The sequence below is a fragment of the Tripterygium wilfordii genome, chromosome 23 (assembly GCF_013401445.1).
Source record: "Tripterygium wilfordii isolate XIE 37 chromosome 23, ASM1340144v1, whole genome shotgun sequence".
Classification (NCBI taxonomy): Eukaryota; Viridiplantae; Streptophyta; class Magnoliopsida; order Celastrales; family Celastraceae; genus Tripterygium; species Tripterygium wilfordii.
In genome coordinates this window covers 12,037,786-12,064,194 of record NC_052254.1, presented here as the reverse complement: position 1 = coordinate 12,064,194, position 26,409 = coordinate 12,037,786, and the positions used below count along the sequence as shown (strand labels likewise).

The following is a 26,409-nucleotide window of genomic DNA, read 5'->3' as shown; positions in this document are numbered from 1 at the left end:
ACTTCAAAGGTCGATACACCAAGCAAAATATAGATGTTTCTTTGTTTGTACTAACAATCTACAAATATCATAAAGTTCCTTAAACTGATTAAATATTTCCCATGTTCGTGCATATGCAATATATGTATCGAATTGATATTCAAAAATAATACTCATTCATTTGATGATAGATAATTTTGTCTATCGTGTGTGAGTTTCTTTAGATCGAGATAGAATGGTTAAATGGAGAAAAATTTTAGTGTTTCACATTAGTTGGGCTTGGGCATTGGGGGCTCAAGGTATAATTGATGGACCAATGTTTTTAATATATATACACTGGTTCTCAGGCGCGAGATCCCGCACATGAGAACTGTGTCGACATACATTTTAGGCAAGTTTTAACAAGTGTGGGTCCCACATGCATTGGGCCTCAAACTTGCCTTTTATATTGACCTACCCATTTTTGAGTAAGTCCTCAGGCTTCTCAAGTATGACATTCCGCACCTGAGAAGCCCCACATATATATATATAAGCCTAATGAAATTTGTTGGACTTAACGAATCTAACCCTATATATATTTGTTTAAAATAAAAATTAAATTAACATGAAAAAAATATAACAATTCAAAACATCGATATAAAGTTAAAATATTTGATATTTCGATTCCTTAGACCGATAATACACATTGATGATATTCAAAAAAAAACATAAAAAATTTTACACCCCGAAAGAGGACAGCATACAACAGACCCCGGACACCTTAATTAAAGGCCTCCAGACTCCAGAGAGGCACCAAAGCAGTGGATCAGTGTTGGGTAATCCGGAATGCGAAGCCCCACAACCAAATTCCAAAAATTAAATCAAAACAAAGAAACCCAAAAATGACTTGTCAGCGACCATGTCATCATGGGGCCCCCATCTAAACGAATTAAAATTACCATTTTTAATAAAATAAAAATAAAAATAAAAAAGGGCCAATACCCACAGAAAGTTGTTATACGGACGTAGAGACCTCAATGAACCGAATAACTGGAATGAATCTACTACTCCGCCACCCACCTTCCCCACACGCACTTGACCGCCGCATATATAAACACACTCAAACCCCTCAACCTCACCCTTCTCTTTTTCTCTGTGACCTTTTCTCTCATTTATTTCAACGCCACCAACTCTTCTATCTCCTGATTTTCACTTTCTCTACATCTTCTCTCTGTATCTCTGTTGCTGGATTCTATATATCGTCATGGCTAAAGATGAGTGGGTGAGGGCAGCGATGACGGACGACATGGTGGTGGTGGAATTGCTAGTGAGGCTGAAACAGGCGCAGGCCGCTTCACCGGGGAAGTATGCGGCGGTTTTTCCTTTCAAGTGGGGAATGCGGCAGCCGCGGTCGAGGCTCGCGATGAGATGCGGTGGCGTTGAGAGGAGGAAAGAAGGCGATTCTTCGACCAGATGCAGCCCTACCACGCCGCTTTCCTGGAGCGGTGGCGGCGGAGATGCCTCTCCTTCTGGAACGGCCGACGGTCTCGAAGAGACCAGCCGTTCTCCCTCTGGCTTCAGATCCAAGGTCTCGATCTCTTTCTCCCTTAGTTTCTATCATTTTCTCGGTTTCCCTCTTCTTGTTTTTTCGTTAGATTCCAGGTGACCTGATCTCCGTCGTGCGGTCTGACCTGTTTGCCCCTGAAATGTGCATGTAATTACGTTGGTGGAGAACCCTCGAGTAGAGGCTCTGGTGGTGGATTTCGTGCGTTTGTTCGTCGACGAGACATTCTATGTCTTCTAGAGTCTCTCGTCTCGTCTTATTACCTTTTTACCCCTCTAAGGACGTCTTTGTGGCGTGGCAAGATGTCACCGTCTCCCGATTACTCGGTATTTCCGTTTTCTCTAACGGAACTGCTCTCCGAAGAGGCTCTCTGAGGGCAATTCTAGACAGTTTTGGCCGTGTTTCTCGGTGGATAACCGTCCGGCGTGTCATACACAATGTCTTTTCTAACTCCCTGGACTAAAATGCCCTTGTGCTTTTGCGCTCGCGTGAGGTCAGCAGATTGAAACCTCACGTTTTCTGCTCGCCGTATTTGCGGTAACCTGTCATTCTTGTTGGCATTCTAGATTGACCAAATCGCCCTTAGAAACTCTCTGATTGCACCTTCTGACGGAGGACAGTTTCGTCAGATGTGTAACCTTCTCAGTTCTCATTCGCAACTTCCTCCCTCGCCAAGATTCTGTAGACGATCCGTCCTTTTGATCTCTGTGACGATAAAACCACTATCCAGAGTCAAAGCTAAACTGTATCCTTCAAAGCACCGGAGGGCATTTCGGTAAAGAGTGTATGGCGAGGGCCCGGTAATTTTGTAGTGGCGACCGTATATAGATCGATTAGTAATTGTTGTCTGCATCGCGAGTGTATGGGATGTTCAATACGCGTGCGTCGTCATCACTGTCATCAGTTTTACTTCTGTGCTCATCAGTTTTTTACTTTGTTTTTTTCTCATCAGTTCATTCTTGTGTTATCTTGTCTTTAATGGGCGTTACCTTTTATCGAGATCTGTAAATATTCCATGCCGCTGTTCGTAGGGTTCGCGCTATGCACAAATCCAATCCTTTCGGGACCCTACGTGACCCACAGCTTGTATTCCATCTCCGCCTCTCCGGCGACCTCTGGCCGTTCGATCTTGATCGTTTGGTGAGGCTTTTGGAGTTTTGTATATTTTGTTTGAGATTATTGTACGGCATGGGAAGCTTCGCAAAAGGTTTTACGACCAGTGTGATCCAATAGTAGCCGGCTATATCTGAAGGTGTCATGTGATAATCACGTGAGCTTTTATTGAAAGACTCACGCTGCGTTTGATGACGTGGCATGCATCTATTGATCCATCAGGGCAAATTTTGTTCTTTGGATGCGAATGTGCTAATTTTGACTCGAATTCTAAATAATCAAAGGTCCAAAGGTGCACTCATAGAAACTGTTTTGGTGTTTCTCTCCACTTGGTTTACTAATTGAGACGGTTTTGGCTGGTGGGTGGCAGTCTTTGTGTAGCGTTGAAAGATATGGGATATACTAAAATTTAATTTAATTGTCCTCTTGTTCTATGGGACCCCAAACTGGAAATGAGTTGGATTCAGCTTGTATTAGATTCTTTTCTGGTTTATTCTCCATTGTTCGTCATAACCTTTCACTTTATCTGTTCCAAACTTTGATTTGTTGGATGGTTTATTGTTTATGTAGCTTATTATGTCTGTTGTATCTGATGATGTATGTGGGGTTATTGATTCTTGCAGATTGCTAGCACATCTGAAGCCACTACTAGCATTACACTCCGGAGGAAAAGGAACAAGAAGGTAACTTTTATCTGATTTCAAATCATCACTTGGCCTTTTTGAATCCATCTGTAGAAAAAGCGATCATGGGTTGATGATCAAAACGGGTTAATCATCAAGATTAATCACACTCTTCTTATTATTTGTTTATGTTAAAGTTTTATCATAAACGTAGATTTTCTTGGTTATTGGCTTAGTTTGATTTACTAATTTACATGAGTTTTATATGTTATTAATATGGAAAGATTTTTTTCCATTTTCAAGGCATTTTCTGAGCTTAAAGAGGAGGAGATTTTGCTGTTGAAGGAAAGGATACATCTGAAAAAGGTGCGTGATCATTTTTGAAAATTCTGTTCTCTAATTGTGTTACTCCCTTGGATTTATACTAATTTGGTGTTTACTTAGCAGGAGTTGGAAATGTTACGAGCAACTTTTAAGAAACAAAGAGCCACAAATGAGAATTTGAAGAGAATAAAGGTACTTCAACGCTCAACTTTATTTGCCTATTTGGAAGTCGAAACGCAAATTGGTGATGTTAAGGTGTTTCTATGGCTCTTTATGATTAAAATTTTAAAATTTTATTTCACAGGTTGATTTAGGTTTTCAGCCTGCAAAGAACCCGAATTCGATTTTCAATGAACAAGAGAAAGTGACTTGCTGTCAAAAGAAACACAGCGAAGCGCCTCTTTTGCCAAGACATGCGACGGGAGAGAATCATCCACTGTCATATTCTAGTGAAGCACAGAAGAATGTCTCTATCCAGGGACCGTCCTTCGTACTCCCGGATCTAAATATGATGCCACTGGAGGAAGACTCCACCTCGGAGGCCGTATATGGATTGAGACGATGAAAATAAGTTGATTTCACCATTTGAAGTCATTACAATGGGCTCACGGTCACAGGCGATATGCTCGTAAACTAACATATCTAAGGAGTTGTTCGAGTTGATCATGTTCAACCATTAGTGCAGGTTATTGACTACTTGAGCAAGTTTTCAAGGGTAGCTAGAGATCCTGGTTATTAGATTGTAAAGATTATTGTTATGGTTCTGGATTCCGTATTCCTCTGGAATTCATTTGGGGTAAAAACCCCATTACTTTGTAGCTCAGAACATTTTAGAAGTAGTTTTGTCATTCTTTGTAGCTTAAAATAGGTCCTGAAGACTTATCCTATCTAATACTGTCTTTTTTGTCGTTTCCATTGCAATTATTGACTATTCTTACGCGAGATGGAATAAGCTTAGAAAACTAGCAAATTGAGTGATTTGTTAATTTACTAGTATTTGCCGAAAAACCAAATTCGAACATGCTCGACTTCTCAAGAGAGTGGAATTTGCGCAGTAGGAAGCTTGTGGATGTCTGTTCAAAAAGGGAGAGGTGAAAGTAAGCATATGTGACCATTTAATGGATTCTGTCTGCTGCGTAATCGTTGAATTGGTCATCTGTGACCCATTAGTATTGGACCGCTCTTCTTGCAGTGATTATTTAAATGTGGATGCTCTCTAAAGCTGGCACCAGAAAACATGGAAACAATATGCAACTCGAAACTGACAGCCTTGTGGGTCTAACAATGCTGGATGCCATATTATTTTCCGTCGAACGTTTCGTGCTAAAATGATGCATAAATACTAAATTTTTTTCGACATTTAAGAGAATTGTACAATCTCAAACCCAAATAAATGGTCCGGAGGAACAGTACCGCCCATTTCTTAGGCAGATTTAGCATTTTGAACCAGTTGATGAAGATCTAACGGTGTAAAATCAAAATTGAAAAGAGCAGCAATTGTGTCTTGAATGTCTTGCAGGGTGAAACAATGAACCAGAAAATCAGCCTTGTGTACCCAAGATTGATTTCTCCGTGTCTTAGAAATCTCGCAATTCTCTTGCAATTTAAATCTTATAACTTGAATACAAAAATAAGCCTTCAAGAAATGTTTGCCTGACTATATGCCAACCATTGAATTTATATTAGCTTTTGCAGCACAGTTCTCAAATATAGGCGCTATCATACTCTTAGGTTTCACATTAAGATTGGTCATTTTCTCACAGGGTATGGAAAGTCACGCAAACATGTGATAATCTCTATGCACTTCCAACTCCTCTGCTACTGTGAACTGTCCCTATTCATAAACAATTGACAGCTTCAAATGTGTATGGTAATACCTTTGAAGAAATTCAAGACCCAGAAGTGGGCCTAAAACATGAGCTCAAGCAGTTATTCTACAGAAGGCCCAAACCTACCATCAAGAGTCAGGACAAACGCGCTCCCGGCTCCCTCGGTTTCCCTCCAACTGCCTTGGATCAAAGTTCAAACACACAGGGACACACTTCCTTTCCCTCTGGCGGACCCTAGATCGATCAGATCCTGAGATCTCACTCTCGATTCTCCGTGTGTTTTTTGGCCTCGCTAATTCTCTTCCGCTTAATTGTGATAATCCCAGTCTGATGCGACAAGCAGATTAATCCCAGCTCCGATCTCAATTACAAAAGATGTAGCCAGACGTGAGTATCTAGACCTCCTCCATGATCCGCGTTGCGGTTATTCCTATCGGGACAGTTCCACCATAGATCTTGCGGGACTACAACTCTATACGGAGCACCAGAAGTCTCCCTTTACGAACTAGCCGTGGGAGACAGGATCGCTTCGGTTCAAGTTCTTGTTTGGCAGAGCTCCTAACTGTCCCTGGGAGGACTTTCAGTCCAACCGCAAGATCCTTGCTGTGTTGCCTGATCTGGATTCGGTTGTCGAGCAATTCAACTCTGCGTGTAAGGGATACTTCTCGGCGCTGGTGGAGCGGTACTTCTGTTTCTTCCTGGTGACTCTCAGGTTAGGAATTGCTTTCCTTCTTTTTGTTTTTGTCTATACTTTTGGCTAATATAACTGGCTTATCGTTCTGGAGTAGGGCAGGTTCACAACGACTCTTTTTTAGGGTTTCACAACAGAATTCAATTAATTTACAATTGTAGAATGGTATAGTTAATGTCCATGAAGCATTGACACTAACATAAGTTGAACTTAGAGATGACAATGTAAATGTGACTACGAATTGTGCTTTACTTCTAAAGTTTATTGGATTTAATTCTAATGTTTGGACTGGTTTGAACTCGTGCCTGATGCCTTGCCCTTTACTTATATGGTTACCAAAAAATAAGTATTTGATGTGTGAATACGTCATCATTGGTGGGGTCTAGCCGTTCATTATCAGTGTTCTGTACTGTGGAGAAGATCACATTGACAAGTATGAGCTCTAAAATTAGAGAAAAACCCCCCAACTAATAAGCATGTTGTGTAGCTTCGGAATTCGTTTGCCGTTTGGAATATCCTTTGCAACTTCAGAATAGATCATTACCTTGGCATCGTCCAAATGCTTAGTTGTTTTTTTTTTGTGTACCTGATCTTGTTCCCTCCTGCTGATCGTCAGACACAGGAGTTTCACTTGCAAACCATGATGCAAGACATTGCTGCCTCATTGCTGATGGAAATCGAAAAGTGAGTTCTTAAGGCAGAATCTGCTGGAACAATTCTCAGGAGGCCTCTGGATTGTCAATCCAGTCTCAGTCAGAGGAGGTTTATGTCTAGGTGTCCTAAGGATTTGAATATGTCATTCTTTAGATTGACGCTTTTGTTATTTTTTATATCCTATGCATTGAGCACTTATGCTTAACATTTTAAAATGCAGCTGATTAAGGCTAAAAAATAAAGACTTGCTTGTGCACAGGAGACAATAGGAGATTATTTTTCAGGATTGCATGTTGATGAGAATGCCCATTATTCTACTGCTTTAGAACTTGCAAGATTGATGGGAGATTGCTTCTGGTGTGCTAGGGCATTGGAGGGCAGTGTTTGTGCCTTATTGGTAACTGGTAAGCCAAATTTTTTTAACTCGGATAATTTAGATTTCCAAAATTCTTTTTGCGGCATATGTTATGTTTGAGAATATTTGTGACTTTAATTTGTGTACCTTAGACCTTTTTCTAGATATTTGGCTCTCATATTTGCAATTTTTGGCTTTTGAAAATTTGTGAACTTTCTAGACACAAATGTCGTGGTGGGTTCTTACCATATTGTATTTTCCCTGGATTTGTAACTGTTTTTATTGATCTTTCTTCTTTGGGTTTCACTTCCTTGGTGGCCCTGAATAAAGATTCTTTTGTATACCAAAAAATGAAGTAATCTAGGAATGTATGGGCATGAGTGGCGTTGCTTTAAATTGTGAGAAGTTTTTCATTTGGAACTTATCTTTTTATCCCTAATTGTTGAAATATGAAGGGGATTTGAACCCTGCCTTAACTCAGAGGTTGGTGAGGAGCTTGACCACCTGAATGAGTGATGTTCCCCTGACATTTAGGAGTCGTATGTAACAGGTTTGATTAGTCATAAAGTGTCAGATTTATATATCATTTGAAAAATAGTGAGAAAGTCATAGCAATAGTTTTGGAGTTGTATGGATCAATTTTTGTTTCATATTTCGTGAGTTAAAAAGTTAAGATTCGTGATGCATGATAACTTTTTTTTTTCAAGCCCTATTTATTATTATTATTATAAGAACGGGAGAGAACTCGTACCTTTGCCTCGTTCAAGTCACAAGGAGTATGCTACGATTAGGCCAAGAGCTTCTATTAGTTCTGCAACTAATGCTTGTTGATTGTGGTTAACTTTGGAGGATTAGTAGATAAAATTATGAAGTGATGCGGTTCTAGTCTCTGTGAACTTGACGTGAGCAGTAACTTGAACGGATTCTGTGCTGCGAATATTGCTTGTTCCACGAGATTGAATATTTTATTTCATAACCAAAGAGAAATGTAATAAATATTGTATGTCATACAATGTTTCCAACTGTCCAAAATGAGGTCAAACAACTGTTATAGGAGTTCACTTTGTCGAAGTCTACTTTGGGTATCCCGTTGATTACCTAGTCTTATTATTCAATTTGCCTGTTGTGTGATTTTGTTCTATTGTACACGAGTTAATTTATCCACTATTTAATCTTATCGGATTGATCGAATGGGCCAAAAGGATTCAGTTTTGGGAGAAGAGGTCAGATATTGTTACAAATGCTGCATCACAGAAAGTCGTTTATACAAGACACTGGTCAGAGGTAATTTTACTTGAATTCTGATTCGCCATTCACTCATTTTGATCCATGGTATAATCGTATCTACTATATATGTCCTTTTATTATTTCACTGACGTGTTAAAATATGTCATTTTACATGAACCAGTTTGCAAAGTGCTCTATTGCTTCACTTATATTGTAGACTTGTAGTCTGATTGAAATTTTGATCTTGGCTACTCGTTTCAGCATGTCTGGTACTTGGTAATAATGTAAACATTGGGATAAAAGAAAAGGTTGCATGCTCCAATTATTACAAGTCATGGGTTTATATTCATTGTTTTGTGATTCTGGTAGGTGTATTGAATGAGATTACTATGAAGTTCCTCCACTCCAGGAATCTATGCATTCTTTCTTTTTGTATTTTCTTGACCCTTGTGAGTGCAGAAAAACTCCATAGTAATCCCATTCAAGACATCTACCAATATCACAAAACGACGACTATAAACCCACAACGTTGTTGAAGTGCAATCATTGTATTTTCTTGTCCCTGGTAGTTTTATAAACCCATTAACACTCAGGTTTGCTTTACTTCTTTGTACTAGACTTTGGAAGGGCTCAAACCGAAAAATGTTTCCTGCTCTTCATCTTATCTGGCACCTGGCAGCATGTCTAAATGTTGCCATTTCCTTATCTGTTCCTTGCCATCAACTCATCATTTTATTCAACATTTCCTTATCTGGTCCTGGCCATCAATTCATCATTTTATTCTTCTCATTATTTGTATATTGGCAAATTTAGTATGCGCATGAAATCCTTATCTGTTCCTTGCCATCAATTCTTCTCATTGTTTGTCTATTGGCAATTTTAATCGTGTAGTGTACTCATTTTCATGCGCTTGTAAATCCAGGTTGTCAGATAACTGTTCTTTTGTTAAATTGTAATCTTGTTTCTCCATCACGAGTGATGTTATTATGATATTTTGCAAAGATGGTGTGAAATGTGTGCTCGCTCAAAAGTTATTTAGTAGATTGTTCCTCGTACTTAGATTGGTTTGTCACCAACAGAAATTGGTTACATCGAAATGGTTAAGGATCCAAATATTTTGGGCATAATGAGCTGCGGCCCAATAAAGTTCAGTTGGAGTAGGTTAAAATGGCCTGGGCCCAGCCGAATATTATAATTCCAAGCCCAGTTTAATGGCTGTGGTCCTGGGCTCAATTTCTCTCTGGGTCAACACGAATGGGCCTGTGAATCGGATGTAAGATGGATTAGGCCCACCTCCAATGTACCTGAGCCCAATATTATGTTGTTGGGCCCTAACTAACCCAATATTATCTTGTTGGGCCCAAACTAATGGGCCTACACCTTTGAAATGTTACTCAGCCCACTTCAATGGCCCTGATCAAAGTCCAATGCAATGTATTAGGCCCAATTTTGCACAAGTCAGGCCCAAACCACTGTGCCTCGACCTTTTTAATGTCACTCACCCCATTGTCAATCCAAGATACAATCCAATGTATATTAGGCCCAATTTAACATAACTAAATCTTTGATTTGGCTTGGGCCTGGGTCCGGCCTAGCAGCCGATCGCCTTGACTCGTACTAAGGGCAAATGCAATGGTGAAGTGGTATTGGGCCAACAAAGATGTTGTCTTTTGCTGATGTGGCTGTATTGTAAAATGTGTTTTGCTTATGTGGCTGTATTGGGATAAGTGTTTTGCTGATGTGGATGTATTGATATTTGATGTTTTGGTGTAGTTTTGTTGTTGATAATATGGAGGAATGGAATGTTGTTGGGTTGGGTGGAAAGAGAAAGTGTGTGGGAAGAAAAAGTGTATAGAAATTTGTGTTTTGCTGATGTGGCTGTATTAGAATACGTGTTTGACTTGACTTTTTGTGTAATAGAGGTGGGACCGGGCCAACAAAAATGTTGGCCCAGCAAATTAATTCCTATTGCATTTGCCCTAAGGTTGTAGGTACGGCGTAAACAGATGTACTAGGGCCCAACAATAAATTCTCTAGGGTGTCGGAATAAGGGTATTAGTGCCCTTAAACATTCTTCAACTATCAATTTAAAGCTAATTTGACATTCTAGCCATTTACCAAGTGTTCTTACCTTATGTACCACACCACAAAAAGGAGTTACCAGCATAGCAGACTAGAGTCGAATTATAACATAGATAATAAACTACTTACCTTTATCGGAATTTAGAAATTAATGAATAATTACACAAAGGGAAAATACATTTGGGGTAAGTTGATTTGAATCCACGTGGAGTATCACTTAATCCAACTCCTCTCAACTGCGTCCGTTATGGATGGGTATCTATCAGTCCACCGAGAATAGCCTGGACCGATAGCATAACAGACATTACATAAATTTGATTCGAAGTAGTTCAATCCAATTTTATCAAAAACATAATTAGAAAGTAAAAGGTATGCAGATTAGTCAATTCTCAGAAAGGTATACCTGATGCCACAATCTCCAAAAGGTCCATTTCTGCTTTAGCATCATCAGAGCTCTCCTGCAATGAGCATCCACAGGACAATCATATATTAGAAACAAAAATGGACAAACTTCTCAGTAGTACAAATAATCATCCACGAAAACTTTACTAGATTCACCTAATTAAATAAACGCGTTTGCATGAAAAAATTAACCACAACTAAAAAGTCATCTATCCAATCCTTTGATATTTGATGTTCATGAATCAAAATTCTGGCAATCCTTCGATATCCCGGCATAATATAAAATGTGCCTGTAATATGATTAATAGCCATGTATTTTTACCTGCCCATGTGCCAAACTTCTAACAAAGAGCTGAGACAGAATACGAAGGGAGGTATGGCCAAAACTAGACTGATTAAGAAGTGCCGCCTCTGACGTAAAATCCAATATCAGAGCACAAAGGCTTGAAGCCATCATAATGATAGATAGATCATCGGTATTCCCTGAAAAGCAAAAAATGGGGCAGTTCTGAAACTAAATGTGATGCATAGGGGTGGTAATAATGAACTGGATGCAGGAAAGTCACGGGAGAAATTAGGCAATGAGCCACAAATAATGATGATAGAAATCTACCAGTAAGAATATCAAAAGAGTCTCGCAATCAACTGAGTAGCCTATTATCATGATTATGTAGTCCAAGGACAACAGTACCCTATCATCTTGCAGATGTATTTATACTAAACCTTCGCATCTTTTCACACTTCTCAAGTAATATATGCTATAGTTGGTATCTGCCACTCAGACAATAGTTAGTATATGCCACTCAGTCCCTGCAATAAAATTTTTTTATTCAAAATAGTGATAACATTGGAGAATGAACGTGGCTTCCAGGCAGAGATACTCTGCCATCCTATCTTACAACCCCACACAAAAAATACATTTTAGGAAGAAAAAGCACTCGTTCATCGAAGTACTGCGTACTCTCTTCAGAGGATAATTGAAGAATACATGAAATTATACAACCTCACAGATGGCAAAGATAGACAGATAGATGCACCCACACATCCACAAATATTGTGGGGAGGGAGATAAGTCAACTAGCCAAATCCCAATGGGTGGACCCAAACCTTCTAATCTCTTTGGCTTGGCTATACAGCCAAATTTTGGGTTGGAACCTAATCGCTGGGCCCTGATAAGGTCAGACCTAACCCAAGCCTCACATGGCCATCACCACCTCTATCACAACTCTTCAAAGTTCAAGCATAATAAATTCAATAAGATACATGTCAAAGCCGACGTGCTTGTCAAAAAAAAAAAAACATGTTAAAGATAACATTGTATAATACCTGCCCAATAGCCCAAAGCTTTCAAAAGATCAGCTGAAGTTGATTCATCCATTGAAAGTCGCACTTGTTCTTTCTAAAGGAAAAAAGGTGGGGAAACAGTTGTCAATATATTGCAGAACCGAACCTAAGCCTGTATTTTGGGATGCTATTATGCTAAGTGAAAATACTTACTTTCAACAGAAGATTCATCATTGTGTCACATGCCATAAAAATGCAGCTGTTGTCCGCAACCATAATTTGTGTTGGCCCAATCAATTTTATAAGGCATTCCACAACCTGAAAAGAGCAAAGAAGCCACATATTATATAACATGACTTAATAGACAAAAACATACAGCAATAATTCCTTTTTTTAATGCAAAAGAAATTGATTGGGAGAGGTACATCGATAATTACTGAAAGTGCATTGACACATTCAGAGAGTTTTGATTGAGTTAGATGATTTTTTCACATATAGGTCACTTCCATGAACAATGCACTACAATGCCCATTTTATATCATTTTAAAGGCAGCTAAAGTCTTCAGTACAAAGAACAGCAGCATGCATTTAACAGGGTAAGAATGAATTTGATATTAAAGGTCAATGAGATACATCAAATAAAATAAAACAACTTACAGCTTTATAACCTCCCGAAGAAGCCAGAGCTTTACATCCTTCAATTTCCATCGTGATTTGACAAAGCATTGGAAGCAGAAAGCATACTGAGTAAAAAGGACTGTTTGATATAATCACTCAGTAAGTACAATAATCTGAAGAGACAAAAAGGGGAAGAAAAGAAGAGACAGGCAACATTCCACAAAAACTTAGTAGTCAAAATTAACAAACCTGGGTTCATCTTCACCTTCAATGAAGAGCATATATACCAGTAGTTCCATGACCTTCTCTTTGCAAGCAATCGGTGTTTCTGCAAGATAGCTGAAACAAATGTGCATCAGCTCACGTAAGAAACTCCGTGACATTAATATCAACCAAAAAAGAAAGAAAGAAAAGTTCAGAGAAAATTATGCAATCAAATTTAAGATTTGCCTCACATTCTCTGCAACAAACAGGTTTTTCAAATGGTAGCACAGACAAAGCAAACATCCAGGGAAAAGAACGATGGAATAGTATGTGGAGACATATATATCCTAAACAGTATTATTCAACTTAACCGACTATCCAAAAATATGTATTACTGACTAACAAACAATACTTATAACAACCACCACTCTTTAATTCTTTGCCGGAACAAGCATATGTTGTGAAGATGATGCATATGGCATACCTCCCAATAACTCGCACTGAGGCGAGAAGATCATTTCCTTTCGCGTGTCCATGCTCCTGTAGAATCAACGCTTCGATTAAGAATAAGTGCAATACGTCATAAATAATAAAGATCAAATTCAAAGGTCACGCAACTCTAACAACAAAATTTAACATTACTAGACCTTTGCGTCTTGTAGATAGTCGATAACAACATCAACTGTCTCGTTCAGTGCCTTGATCACCATTAATAAAGTGCTCTCATCAAGAACTTGCCCTATACATGATGTACCAAGAGTATCAAAAGTCCCATATATTAAAAGCACGCTTCTAATATAAAGGGCCACATAAACTAGTATGAGAGAAACAATCCTAAAGAAATGACCTAGATTTTGAGAAAGTGAAAGTATTTATAGCTTTTTGCTTCCCCAAAAGAAGTGATAGGTACAGTATGGTATATACTTGTTTCCTACAAGTGTATATATAATACACTCAACAATGCCACTTCAATTAGTTTCCAACAATTAGAAGAACACAATAGAATTGTAGTGGGTGCCTTCAAGCACTTCAAAATTCATTCATATAGAGCAATGGGAAGGAATATATGTTCTCAACTATGATGTCAGTAAGTTGGGCCCAAACAACAATAATGAAAAGCTATTCAAGAAACACAAAAGTACATTTTCTTTTTTGAGAAGTAGAAACAAAAATTGCACGGTAGCTATTCTAGAGATTGCTAATAATGTACCTTCATCCCCACTCATGTTTGATATTAATTTGATTATCCTCTCTACCAAAGAGTAGACAACAGCCAAGTTCCTTTGCTTTAAGAGAATAGTTTCTTCAGTTGATGATGAATTCTTTGAAGCTTCATATTTCAAATACGCCAGCTCGTTCAGTAATACAGAAACTTCAACTCTTGACAACTCTAAGACGAGTAACAGACACCTGGAATAAGAATGTGGCAACAAAATGGATTATGTGAACAATCAATTGGCTGGATAAAGCCACCATAATTAACAGGCACAATCTACCTCTCAGCAGATATTGGATCTTGTATATCAGGTGGATTTACCGCATCAACCAACCAGCCTTCCCCAAGAATAGATATTGTAGATTCAGCCAAAATAAGGGCGTGAAGCCTTTCAGCAGGTGCTGCACATCAAATGAAGCAGAAAATAAACATGGATGAATCTCAACTTAAGGATTAATTGCTGATCTCCGAAAAAAGTATCTTATAAAAGAAAACGAAGAATAAAATTCACTTACTGATTTAACTTCTTTTTTTTCGTCAAGTTCACAATTAATAAACATCATTGGTGTTAGAAAGCAACAGAACACCCCATTTAAAACCTCTTATGAATAATGATATTTTAATTCAATGATCAACTCTGTACTCTGGTACCAAAATTTAAATTACATTATGCTTATAACTTCCATACTTATTGATCATTTGATTTTGAACTTCAGATCTACCAAAACTTCATGAATAACCAATGTCATCAAAGTTTTCAAGCAAAAGGCTTCACGCACTCAAGCAAAGAATACCAAAAGTAAGTGGGAAACAAAGAGCGACCTTACTTGGTTTTTATATCAAAACATTCTTGCAAATTATCAGATTCTCCAGACACTTGAATTTCATATAATAAACATGTCAAAAAATACTTAGAAGGAAAATAAAATAAAACCAGCGAATCATACCAACGCGATTCTGTAGAATGGCCACAACACCAACACGCATGTAATTTGGCCAATTATTACCAGCTGTTGCATGGAGTGCATCAGTAAGTGGTACCTGAAAATGCCAAGGAAGATATCACAATAAGTTCCAGAGTTAACATAGATTGAACTTCATAAAAGCATATGCATAATAACTGTAAATGCCAATAGCACAATAAATGCTTGCAAGATCTCAAGTTCCATTGCCCACCACCAAAATAATAAGAAAGAAAACAAGGCCAAAGTGCGGATCCAAAAGGAATAGGTTCAGACTCCAAACATCCTCAGCAAAAAGAAGCTAAAAAATCAGCGCCAAATCAAATATTTCATGGTCCGTAAAAATTATTCCGCAAAATTCACGTTTATTTGCAACCCAAACAACATACAACTTCAAGATACAAAATGGAACAAAATACGGCCCTTTCAGATACCAAGCAAAAAAAAATCCCAAGGCAATAGCAGCATGCTATTTTCAACTATATACCCAAAGAAAACACCTACATGTTTCCAATGGCAGTTTTCCAACCAGCACATAACATAAATACTTTGATTCGAACTGTAAAGGTTTGAATCTGTAGAGTAAAAGCATTTAGTGACCACTTCATAAATTGAAGTTCACAGACTATGAACTTGTTATTCAGAAGACACCAACACAAAAGACAATATCATACCGGGCATTGCGAGAATATCATAGAGAGCAAGTGAAGCGCTTCAAACTTCAGGGCATTGTGCAGCACTGCAAATTGCCTCACTATTGTAGCCACCTACACCAAAAAGAAAACGCAATATATTTTTTAAAAAACAGAGAGTAAACGAAACATTCAGTATACTAAGGAGATGAAGGAAACATAATGAGGAAAAACTCAAGCACCACAAAAAACGTAAACCCACCATCATTGTTAACTCTGATAGATAACCATTGCTAATAGTGGCCAAAGACAGCTTATTAACGATCAATTGGACAAGTCTCATAGCAAATTCCATAATCCGGGAACCTGCAAAATATCCAAAATTATAGAAAACCTTTGACATCTGAAAACTGTGTACAAAAATCCATTAACTAAAATGACTTGTAGTGGAAATTGGAGCAAGGGGACAGAAAAAGTTGGTTCTAGAAATGCAAATTTCTACCAGGCACACAGTTCACTGTTACCGCAACACTCAGCAATGTAAAGTACCAAGTTTGAGCATCCTAAAACGCACCATTATGATAACACAAATCCTGAAAAAAATTAATGCAAAGGTTAATTACCATCAGGAAATGTAGGCATTTGAGAAGCTAGCACTTTCATGCCATCAGATTCATACAAGGTGGCAGCCCCATCTTCAGAAGAAGAAGATACCAAATATAGAAACTCGTAACATTCTTCAAGCACGTGAGATCTTGATCTGTATTTTTTAAACAAAGTAAATGAAATTAGAACAACAAAAGGCAATCTCATATATTTTATTCTAAAATCCAAGTAAACTAAGAAGAAATTTATTTCATTCAGTACTATGTATACAATGGAAGTCTAACAGCTCACTTCCAGATGAGATTATTACAAAAAAGAAGAATGTTAGTAGGTGGACTCCGAGAGAGTGCATTACATGCGCATGTTCTAAGCATTTTGAAAAGCTTCAATGCTTTCTATAATTCCGACTCAGTGCAACTTGGCCTCCAAGTTCCAACAAAGAAAATAACAGGAAAATCAACCGAAAAAAAGTATCGCATTAGTGTTTTGTCATATGCAAGGTATGAATTTCATCAACAATTTTTAGGACGTTGGAGCACATCTCCAATGTGTATCAAAAAAATATTTTAAAATGTAAAAAATTGGGATCATAGAAAGTTTCACTTGAATCTACTATTTTTTTCTCATTTTTTTTTTCTCTCTTTTAGTTATCACAGAATGTCTTCTTTCTTTCTTTCTTTAATTATTTCGAAAACAATTACCCTCGAGAGTTCATCTCAATACCATGCTTCTATGGCAGAGCAACAATACTCGATTAGCCAGTAGTCAATAGTCAAGATGTTGAAGGATATTCTATGGTCATTACAACTCCAACCTTAGTAGCTTTTATTTAAGATGATGTTTTATCAATTCATAGGTAAAGCCAAGAGCCAGCATTCACCAAATCAAGAAGTAACATAGCGCACAAGTACATAAACAGTACCTATATATGTATGATACTAAATTACCATTACGTTAACTACCTTCTTTTTCATTTCTCTCCTTTTGGACAAGTTAATAAACTCATAGGACCACTTCAAATAGAATGACCGACCAAGAAATAGTTGACTCCCTACTCCACATAACTGCCCTTATGGATTTATTTAGTCAATCCAAATTTATTTGGCATAAAGGCTTTGACGATGACAATGCAAATAATAAACCCAAACATAAGGCAATAGGCAACATGATATCTTGTCATTTTTTTTTTTACCTTCATTGAATTATTCAAGACAATTTATGACTTACTCTTTTGACATTATTTCCAATACCAATGGAATCTTCAAAATCATATATTCTGAAGAAGCAATCTCAGGGACGCAACCAAATGCAGCAAGAATTGTGACTGACAGCTGTAAATATGCATCACGATTGTCACTCCCACCCCCACTGATAACTCCCTTTCCCATCCCTAGAAAAACAAAGACACGAGGTACATGTACAGCGTCAAAGTTTAAGTACTGACTTAGAATCATAATTTGAAAGGGAACACTAACAAAGAAACGAGGTACATGTCGGGACAGACATGATGTACGCAGACCTCACCCCCGCATAATATGTGGAGAGACTATTTCCAGGAATTCAACCTATGACCTCTAGGTTGCACCCCTACAACTCTATCACTACTTCCTCAAATTTAAGCAAAGACATGGGCCCAAAATATTGGAAATAAAATGACTCCAACCAGCAACCCCAAACAGCTGTTCCTATTAGACGAGATATTAATACTTCATTGAGAAAACAATGATAATTGAAAAACATATTATTAAAAGCCGTTGATTTTGAAAATCAAACCTGAATTTGAAGCATTCATTTTTTCAATTGCAAACAAAGCTCAATAAATGCTATTTACGCATTATAATTGCTCAATAAATTGCCATTAACAATCTTCAATTTCTCGGGAGAAGAAAACAAGGCCTTCCTTAGGCCCTCCAACACATTGTTGGAAACAAGGAAGAAATCTAACGAGATTGTTGAACCCTCAGAGGCAATTGCATATGAAATATTGTCTCCACAATGAATGAAAGCAACCAAGTATAGTGAACTAAATTAGCTGAATTCGCCAATTGGCCAAAAGAGCATAAAACAAAATAAATATCCAGGATTTAAGTCTCCCATAACCCATTCTCACAATTGCTCAACAACTAAATAGTAGTCAAACCAATTAACATTGTATCAAAGTTAACTCAAACCAAATGAGATACCACCACAAAAAGAAAAGGAAACTCGATGCCTCCTCATTCAACAACTTGGCCAACAGAATGGATAATTTCAACTAACTATGAAATTTTAATTTGAATATTTACCTATTATAGTTTTATGCAAATTCCGATGCATCAAAAATTAACGACAAAGAGTACGAAACTTAGGTTGGTTGGAGGACAAGAGTACCTGTCACGAGAAGGCGATCGAGAAAACGATTACCGACTGCATCATAAACCCTGCGAAGCAAATCCAGATCGTCTCCTTTGCAAAACTTGGTCACCAGAAGCAAACCGGCTAGGCGTTGCTCGTCTCTCTCTCCTTTCAACAATTTCAAGCAATCTTCAAGCGCCGGCGACTGTTTCTGCTTTGATTCCTGAAAAGAAATTACGAACTCAATAAAAACAAGAGAGCAAAAAGCACAAATTCAGAGAGAGGAGTTGCTCACCATCGGAACGTCTATCTTCTGTAGATAGTTTCTCGTGACGACTGACGAGCGCGCGAGAGAGTTGTTTTGTGAGGTTTAACTGGTTAGAGCTTTGAAGTTCGAAACTGGCGCTGCAATTCCAGAGAGGTCTAATGCCTTCCGGTATCTCACCCTCTCACTAAATCCATCTATATACCGCTCGGCCCATCTCACAAAAAGTGAAACGGTCAGCCCAATAAGAACCGACGTATAGACGTATAGTCATGCTTATATGGGCCTACTATGCCAGGCCCGGCTGTAGTAACGCTTGCGCCTTGCTTGCAGAGTTCTTTGGATCCAACAGGGGCGGATAAAGAAAAGTCCCAAGTCCGCAACACAATAAAGGTTCACATTTTAATACACAAATATATTAAATAATTTTTTCAATAAATGACTCGTTAAACTATTCTACAAATTATATTTAACTATTTATTCAGCAGCCAAAATGCCAGCATAAGGAAAGAAAGAGAAACCACTTTGAGATTAGAACAAGCTTAATAGATATTATTATTTGTCAATTCCGTTGTTTTCTTTCTTTTAGGTTTTGAAAACGTCGTTACAAAGTTCTTTTTTTTTGCCCATAATCTAGTGTATTCGCAGACTCTATTAGTTTATAGAAAATTTATTTGCTATCAAAATAAACTTACTTATAAATTATGAAAAATATGCTAGTTTATAAGTTGTAAAATAAATTGTCTGGTGTAAATCATGACTATGGGCTGCAACAACAAAATCAGACTGCCCTGCAATTATTGGACACCATTTTGACTATGGGTTGCTATAGTTCTGCTGCACTGCAACATTTATATCCTCTAAACTAATTCCTAATTTATATGCATGATCTGCAACAATGGGTGAAAGACACCACATTGACCTGTTTAAGATCTTAACTCATGAGAGCATTAAATGATTGCACAACACCTTTTATACCATATATGCTAATGATGTAATATGTATTGCTGTATTACAAGAAGAGAAAGAAGCAGAAAAAAAAAGCAGCAGCTATAAGCCCATAACCAGTTAACCGCTAGTATATGACTCTAAGAAACAATACAAAAATTATTGTACTGTGCACCAACAAACTCTGAATTTTACACAGATATGAGTGGTAAGCAAAAAAATATTTTGCCAATTGGATCTCACCTTACTGGATCCGGTGTAACTGGTATAGTACTTGAAATTTCTGAAACCCCCTAATAAAATTGCATACTAATGCGTCTTCTGAGCTTAGTATACCTCTAAATTGGCACAAACTGGGTTCATCGTTACATCCTTCCCATCTTCTACGTTAGTCTTTCTTTAACAGAAGCAATTCATTCCAATTCCATGGCTGGCAGTTCCATGAATGTGGTTTGTTGGTTTCATTATTTGATTGGAAGCCTTGAACAGAGAACATTTGTTGATTGATTCGTCCAGTTACACGAACGTTCGCCAATGTTTTCACCTGCATTACTTCTTTTAAAATCAAGGTTGCTGTAAAGCTCATAAACCAATTGAAAGAAGCATGAGAACGTGTGCTTAATTATAAATTTATAATGAGCGATACCTTTGGCTTTTGCGTTTGCTCTTCAGGGCAGTTGACGTCGAGGGATTACTATTCCAGTTTCTCTTTCTCTGATTGATGAACCAATTGTTTATTTGCTTTAGCTGCAAACCTGTTTCCTGCACCAGCCTTGCCTTGTCTTCTTCCTAAAGAGAGAGAGTAAAAGACAAATTACTAGTACTGATAGGGAGAAAGAAAGAATGGGGCATTCTGCTAAACTATAATTAGATGTGTTACTTAATAGCTTTAGGAGTTTCGGCTTGTAGCCTAAGTGTTCTGATATGGTGGTTTGCATTCTAGTTTAAAGTTAGCATTTGTTTTGAACACTAACTTGTTTTAAAAAAGGAAATTTCCTGGTTGGACACTTGGGAAATTCCAAGTGTATCATTTAGGTAAACTTGATTGGGATATCCAATGATTCGAGGTTGATATAACTTTAGTAGTTCCAAAGCAACACATTCCAAGCTAATGCTAATGAAATAAATTTCAATCAGTGTCAAAATGAAATCTGAGGGACCGACAAGGCAACGCTTACCGTAGGATATGGCCATTTGGAATGTGACTGCCACCAAGCTTTTAGATGGGACGTGGTGTCACCAGGAAGTTTCCCTGCTCTTCTCTTGCGCAAAATTTCCTCCCTGATGTCCTCGATTTTCTCCTTGTAACCCTTTAAGACAGAGAGCTTTCAGAATTATTGATAAGGAACATATGAAAACATTAGGAATCACCAAGTCTTATCAACTGTCACCTGTTTTAGTTCGTGCTTCAACTCTTGCCTCACACGCTCCATCAGGGACCTCTCACTCTCTGTTGGAATTAGGGGACCAAATCCCATACTATCTGAACCATCCAAACTTCCGTCAAACATGTGAGCATCACTATCCACTTGGTCATCATCATCATCTGACATTGTTGCACCCGTTCCTTCACCAGGAGAAACCCCTGTACATACAGCAAGTATGAGCAATGTTAGCATCAGTATCACGTACCAATTGTCTGCCATTGCATCAAAGCTTATAGTATGCAAGAAGCGCATTATGATGGAAATTTTATTTGGCTAGGAACTAAACATTCTTGTACTAGGTCTAGGACAGCTTCATGCGTCATGACTCCATTGCTAATTGCTTCAAATCAAGACAAAAGGAAACCGTATCTTAAACACTCAAACAAACCACGTAGTGCTGTATGAGCAACTTGAAACACCAACGGTAAGAAGAAAGGGAAATTGAAAAAGAAAGAAAAGAGCAGGCAGATAGAGATATTAATGTGATAAACAGAAAACAGAAACAGATAGAACTGGTGGAAGAGATTCCATTCATTCACAACATAAACATCGATGGCAATGAATATGGACTTCAAAATAATTTTGCACTTATTTCATATAAAAGGTTATACAAATCTGATGAGCAGCATACTAATCAAGAACAATCAGTAGTACACTATACAGTATACATCTTGGAAACACTGCTACATATTGCAGTATCTGCATCCCCATCTACTTTCTGCACATGGCTAAGAATGCCTCATATCGTATCGAATGGATAATGATCAGGTTCCAGTTAAATTAATTTTTTGCTTCAGATTCCAAACCAAAATGAAAATGAAAAAGGGATACAGAAGGAAACTTTCCTAAACCAACCAGTTAGGACATTGAAGACGCTAATTTTTTGAATAATTAATGAAAGTTTTTATGCAATATTGACAAAATATACAATTATTATTTAGTGATATAACAAAAACATCACCTGTTAAGCTCTGTAGTGATTGCTCTATCTCCCAGCAAGCCATTACCGCTTCCATTGCATGCACTCGGACATGTTGTTGCAATTGTTCTTTAAAGGAATAAAGCAAGAGAGCATAATGTGTCTGAAAGAACAAGAAAGGAAAAATCAAAACTTTTGATTCTATTTCGAGTACCAGCTTTCTTCAAAGCACATTGATCAAAACTACAAAAACATCGCACAATATAATCACACAATGCCAATTCATGACAACGACAGTAGGAAAAAAAGAAGGAGAGAGACGGATGAAATTGCATGCCAACAAGGATGTCCCATAAGCAAAACTAAATGTTCTGCCATTTTTTTAAGAGCAAAGCATCATGCAATACAAACACATGTTTACAAGCACAGATGGAGGAGGGGGAGAGAGAATTGTAAATGACATTTACAACAAAGAAGAGAACAAAGGGGAAAAGGATTTATGTCAATCTATATAGCATTCATAAAACATAAAAAATACGTCAAAAAGCTCTATTCTTTGGTCTCCATCTACAACCAACCTTATAAAGAAATTGTATAAAAATATATATCACTATATATTAACGGGGCATTTAGTTGGTGTTTTGCGGAGGGAATGAGATATTCTCTTGTTTGGTTGAGTTTTGAACGGTGGAATCCCAAACTCATTCCGCCCTCTATTCTCCCTTGTAGAGGATAACCAAGCTCACCAAAATGGTGAGAATGACTATTCTCCCTTGGGGAGAATGAGTTTTGATGTGTAAATGACTATTTTACACTTGTTATAAGGTATTGTTTTATTTTTTAAAAAGAAAGGAAATTGTACTATTAATATTCCCCACTCATGCTCACTCTTTATTTTTAAACCAAACACGACCATGCTCACCCCGCACTCATCTCTCACTCATCTACTCCTCATCTCATGCTCACCTCACATAATTATGAATCAAATGCCCCATAAAGCTTTTCAAAACACAGATGATATATTCTAAATTCTTCAAGCCGTCAGCTTATTAACTACAGTTTTTAAGCAGAGTCAAGTTTCAACATTTTGCACCATGCATGACTGGAGAAAGTTATGACCCTCTACTTCTGGCAGTCGCCAACGACTGTTATGCCCAATGCCTAAAGGATGTCTGCTTTGGGGACATTTTGCAAAATTACGTCCAAGGTTGTCTAGCTTAGAGCTTATGAGAATAATCTTATCAGAGCATGCAAACGACATAATTTATGTCATTAAACTCTGCACATGCCTGTGGTGGACCAACTTATCGTAGATGAATACAAGCTAACAAAGCACAGTTCTGCTCAATTTCCTCCCAAGGTGAGGCTTGATTTTCATTCCCAGAAGGAGTCATCTCAAAGCATACATGAGAAACATGTTTTACACAATAAAGTTAGGACATAACACATTCTTCCGCTCGACACTGAAATACTCTTCCAAGGATTATTGGCACATATACTGAGCTAAAACCCACTTTTGTAGGACAGCCACTCATCCGTAGATCAAAACAAAGTGTGATTACGAGGTTACCTTGGAATCGCCAAGCAAAATTCACATACAAACTGACAAATTATCATGTTCCAGTCTCATATTGAAGCTGAATGCAGAGCACTAGCCAAATGATATACAGTACCCTCACATTTTACAATAAGCTCTAAAGCAGTGGAGGAAATTTCATCCGCCCATTTATCCAAATTTCAACTTTCTCCTTCCAAGAGATTCAGCTCATTCAATTTTACAGTACAGCCATGTGTTATGTTCTGCTTTGACACCCCCATCTGGCAAAGTTGATTGAACAAATAAGCTTATGAGAACAACCAAAACAAGGCTTTTCCAACTTATTCATTATTGATTAGCTAGTAAACTCCAAACTATTAGGGGGTCAAGAATTTTAAAAACCAGACTCTGTAGTTCGAAACATAAGTTTCAGTTATGTTGAATATCCTGCTACCGCTTGAACTCTTCGATCTGCTTTGCTTCTACTTCTACTGATAGCTCCTCCAATTTTTCACCCGCCAACAATCCTGCAACCAAATTCTGCATACTCATTGTCATTAATTGCTTCCCTTCTAATCGTCTCAAAATACATCTCCTACAAAAGTAAATGTCCAGAGTTTCACTAATCAAGGCCAGCTTTAGGTAGCCTTCACAGAACCAACTAATCTCAACGACGGATTCTTACATCCACCAAAAGGTAATCTCCACCGAAATTGTTGTCTCATAGTCATAGGTGAAGACAAGCTCACGCCATTTAATAAAAACCGATACTAACTTCGGTTTTTCTATACCATCACCAAATTATCTCCCATAAAAACCTCACTCAAACTTTCCTCTATACAAAAATTGTTTGTCCGTGCGTCATGGTCCATCCAATCCCCCAGAAGACAAGGTAATACCCTCAGAGAAAATGATCTCAGAAGTCAACTCTCACTGGATAATTAGTCGGAACCGGAATTGATAATCCACACAACCCCAACTCAATCTCAATTTTTGATCACCTACAACTAAAATCTACACAAGAAGGATCATAATTGAACAATTTTAACGCCACAAAGAGAAACCTAACATCATATCCGAGAATTCAAATAGTTTTTGAAAAAGACGAACAACGTCCAGCAAAACAAAGAGAGAACTATGTAGAGAGCATTTTGGTGTTACCATGAACTGATCAAGCTCCTTATCATCAACAACCATGCCATGTCTCCCGCCACCTAAGGCCGAGTACTTCGACACCACATGCTGCGACTGAGCCAATTGTGCGTCGATCCTCGGCAGCTGATCCACGGGCGTCGCTATACGCAGACACGCTACATGCGCCGACAGTAGCTGCTCGTACAGCGGATGCGACAGTATCTCTGCCTTATACCTCGCATTCTGCCAGTTTACCACTCCTTCTCCAACGCCACCCGCGCCACTCTCCACCATCGCGCTGTCGCTCTTGTGGTTCATGATGTCGGCGTTGCTGCTATTCTTCAAATCGGCAGAGTTGGCGATGATGGAGTCACCGGCTGTCGCGGCAGCTACTGACACGTCGTCTATGACGTCATTGTGGTTGCGGTGAAGGAGTGACGAGGCGGAGCGGGTGAGCCATTGGTTGGAGGACTGAGAGGGCATGGAGTCGGAATTCGCGGTGGTGTGGAGGTTCAGGAAGTTGTTAGTGTCCAAGAAGTTCGGAGATTGCTGCGATGATGGTGGTTGCTGCGGTTGGTCGCGGAGGAGAGCGGTGTTAAGCCAATTCGGAGGTGGCGAAGTTCTGGAAGTTTCCGGCAACTGTTGTTGTTGTTGTGAAAAGTGATGGAGAGGAAGGTCTTGTGAGAGGTGGTTGTTGTGAAAGGCCATGTTTGTCCTTTCACAGAACAGGAAGAGAGAAGTAAGAGAGACGTTTCTGATGAAAACTACGACTCCATGCTTTAGAGAAGAGAGCAATCAAACGACTTCGTTTCCAGGTACCTTGTGCAAGGGAGAGAGAGAGTACAACTGTACAACAGTGATGAAGCTTAGAGAGACTGATAGAGACGATGATGGTGACGATAGGGTTCACTGGCGGGACAACGACCCGTCGACACGCGTCATTCGATGAGTAATTGGACCATTTGTGGTCCCCATCGGGAAGCATGTGCCATAGTATGCCTTATCATAGCCGTCCACGTGGACTAATCAAAAGAAGTAGGGACCACCGAGAATTTTGACTTCTCTGGCAGCCGCCGGCTTTAATCAATGGGAACTGTAGGTGGTACCAAGGGATGTGGGCCCCCTCTGTTGTTTAAAGAATAGAAAATTTGGGCTTGAGGGCCCACTTCCGGTTGTGGACTATTCGGTGTTTATGGCGAATTGTCCACCTTGAAATAGTATGGACCCCTACCAACTCGCTTTCTCTGTTTCTCTTTTATCGAGTATTTTTGTATTTCTTTTTATATTTACTGTTTGTGTATTTAGTAAATAGGGCGGTACAAAATTTACCAATATAACCGAATCGATCGAATGATCAATAATCAATCAATTGATCAGTTTTTTCAATAAAAATTACATTTCTTTATTGAATCAACCGATAATCAAAATAATCATCGATGATCAACTGATCAATTTATTAAATTTATGTCAAAAAATATTTTTTAAAAAATCAATCGTAACG

The 26,409-nt window shown here is 38.3% G+C and overlaps 3 protein-coding genes and 1 long non-coding RNA gene across 10 annotated transcripts; 2 read left to right on the top strand and 2 right to left on the bottom strand.

Annotated features, from left to right (window-relative positions):
- The first annotated feature begins 1,070 nt into the window (after window positions 1-1,070).
- On the top strand, window positions 1,071-4,526 carry LOC119993515. 2 transcript variants are annotated; one of them, XM_038840675.1, is made up of 6 exons: window positions 1,341-1,546; window positions 2,554-2,662; window positions 3,259-3,318; window positions 3,562-3,624; window positions 3,706-3,774; window positions 3,887-4,526. In XM_038840675.1, exons 1-6 carry the CDS (start codon window positions 1,476-1,478, stop codon window positions 4,145-4,147), a joined length of 633 nt encoding a protein of 210 aa, XP_038696603.1. In that variant the 5' UTR covers window positions 1,341-1,475; the 3' UTR covers window positions 4,148-4,526. The 2 variants fall into 2 exon arrangements, with proteins under 2 accessions (XP_038696602.1, XP_038696603.1); XM_038840674.1 differs by lacking the exon at window positions 2,554-2,662 and having other exon boundaries at window positions 1,071-1,546.
- Window positions 4,527-5,364: 838 nt separating this feature from the next.
- LOC119992956 lies at window positions 5,365-9,146 on the top strand. The gene is made up of 5 exons (XR_005466463.1): window positions 5,365-6,123; window positions 6,719-6,876; window positions 6,977-7,160; window positions 8,314-8,395; window positions 8,956-9,146. It is a non-coding gene; the product is annotated as an uncharacterized LOC119992956 (long non-coding RNA).
- Window positions 9,147-10,422: 1,276 nt separating this feature from the next.
- LOC119993159 (neurochondrin) lies at window positions 10,423-19,134 on the bottom strand. 4 transcript variants are annotated; one of them, XM_038840122.1, is made up of 19 exons: window positions 18,974-19,134; window positions 18,715-18,901; window positions 17,572-17,734; window positions 16,362-16,498; window positions 16,001-16,104; window positions 15,781-15,873; window positions 15,092-15,185; window positions 14,425-14,545; window positions 14,139-14,338; window positions 13,576-13,667; window positions 13,413-13,468; window positions 12,974-13,063; window positions 12,764-12,863; window positions 12,320-12,424; window positions 12,149-12,221; window positions 11,145-11,305; window positions 10,935-10,978; window positions 10,824-10,893; window positions 10,423-10,701 (listed from the first exon to the last, which is right to left on the bottom strand). In XM_038840122.1, the coding sequence occupies exons 1-19, from the start codon at window positions 18,974-18,976 to the stop codon at window positions 10,666-10,668; spliced, it is 1,929 nt and encodes a 642-aa protein (XP_038696050.1). In that variant the 5' UTR covers window positions 18,977-19,134; the 3' UTR covers window positions 10,423-10,665. The 4 variants fall into 4 exon arrangements, 3 of the variants coding, with proteins under 3 accessions (XP_038696050.1, XP_038696051.1, XP_038696052.1); XM_038840123.1 differs by having other exon boundaries at window positions 18,715-18,889; window positions 18,974-19,131; XM_038840124.1 differs by lacking the exon at window positions 10,935-10,978 and having other exon boundaries at window positions 10,497-10,701; window positions 10,824-10,878.
- Window positions 19,135-19,978: 844 nt separating this feature from the next.
- On the bottom strand, window positions 19,979-25,793 carry LOC119993160 (homeobox protein knotted-1-like 3). Of its 3 annotated transcripts, none has more exons than XM_038840125.1 (6): window positions 24,936-25,793; window positions 22,280-22,400; window positions 21,283-21,476; window positions 21,070-21,201; window positions 20,538-20,680; window positions 19,979-20,446 (listed from the first exon to the last, which is right to left on the bottom strand). In XM_038840125.1, exons 1-6 carry the CDS (start codon window positions 25,614-25,616, stop codon window positions 20,356-20,358), a joined length of 1,362 nt encoding a protein of 453 aa, XP_038696053.1. In that variant the 5' UTR covers window positions 25,617-25,793; the 3' UTR covers window positions 19,979-20,355. The 3 variants fall into 3 exon arrangements, with proteins under 3 accessions (XP_038696053.1, XP_038696054.1, XP_038696055.1); XM_038840126.1 differs by having other exon boundaries at window positions 19,979-20,443; window positions 24,936-25,616; XM_038840127.1 differs by having other exon boundaries at window positions 19,979-20,435; window positions 24,936-25,616.
- Between the last annotated feature and the right edge of the window lie 616 nt (window positions 25,794-26,409).

What these genes read in the sequence shown, in the direction of transcription:
- LOC119993515 (XM_038840674.1), top strand. Translation starts at nt 1,223, where the DNA reads ATGGCTAAAGATGAGTGGGTGAGGGCAGCGATGACGGACGACATGGTG. An exon ending in GGAGGAAAAGGAACAAGAAG is followed by an intron (nt 3,319 to 3,561) that starts GTAACTTTTATC and finishes TCCATTTTCAAG; the next exon opens with GCATTTTCTGAGCTTAAAGA. An exon ending in AGAATTTGAAGAGAATAAAG is followed by an intron (nt 3,775 to 3,886) that starts GTACTTCAACGC and finishes TTTATTTCACAG; the next exon opens with GTTGATTTAGGTTTTCAGCC.
- LOC119993159 (XM_038840122.1), bottom strand. An exon ending in GATCCAATATCTGCTGAGAG is followed by an intron (nt 14,339 to 14,424) that starts GTAGATTGTGCC and finishes TTCTTATTCCAG; the next exon opens with GTGTCTGTTACTCGTCTTAG. An exon ending in AGCTTTGGGCTATTGGGCAG is followed by an intron (nt 11,306 to 12,148) that starts GTATTATACAAT and finishes TTTGCTTTTCAG; the next exon opens with GGAATACCGATGATCTATCT.
- LOC119993160 (XM_038840125.1), bottom strand. Translation starts at nt 25,616, where the DNA reads ATGGCCTTTCACAACAACCACCTCTCACAAGACCTTCCTCTCCATCAC. An exon ending in ATCACTACAGAGCTTAACAG is followed by an intron (nt 21,477 to 22,279) that starts GTGATGTTTTTG and finishes CTGTATGTACAG; the next exon opens with GGGTTTCTCCTGGTGAAGGA. An exon ending in AGCAAACGCAAAAGCCAAAG is followed by an intron (nt 20,447 to 20,537) that starts GTATCGCTCATT and finishes TGATTTTAAAAG; the next exon opens with AAGTAATGCAGGTGAAAACA.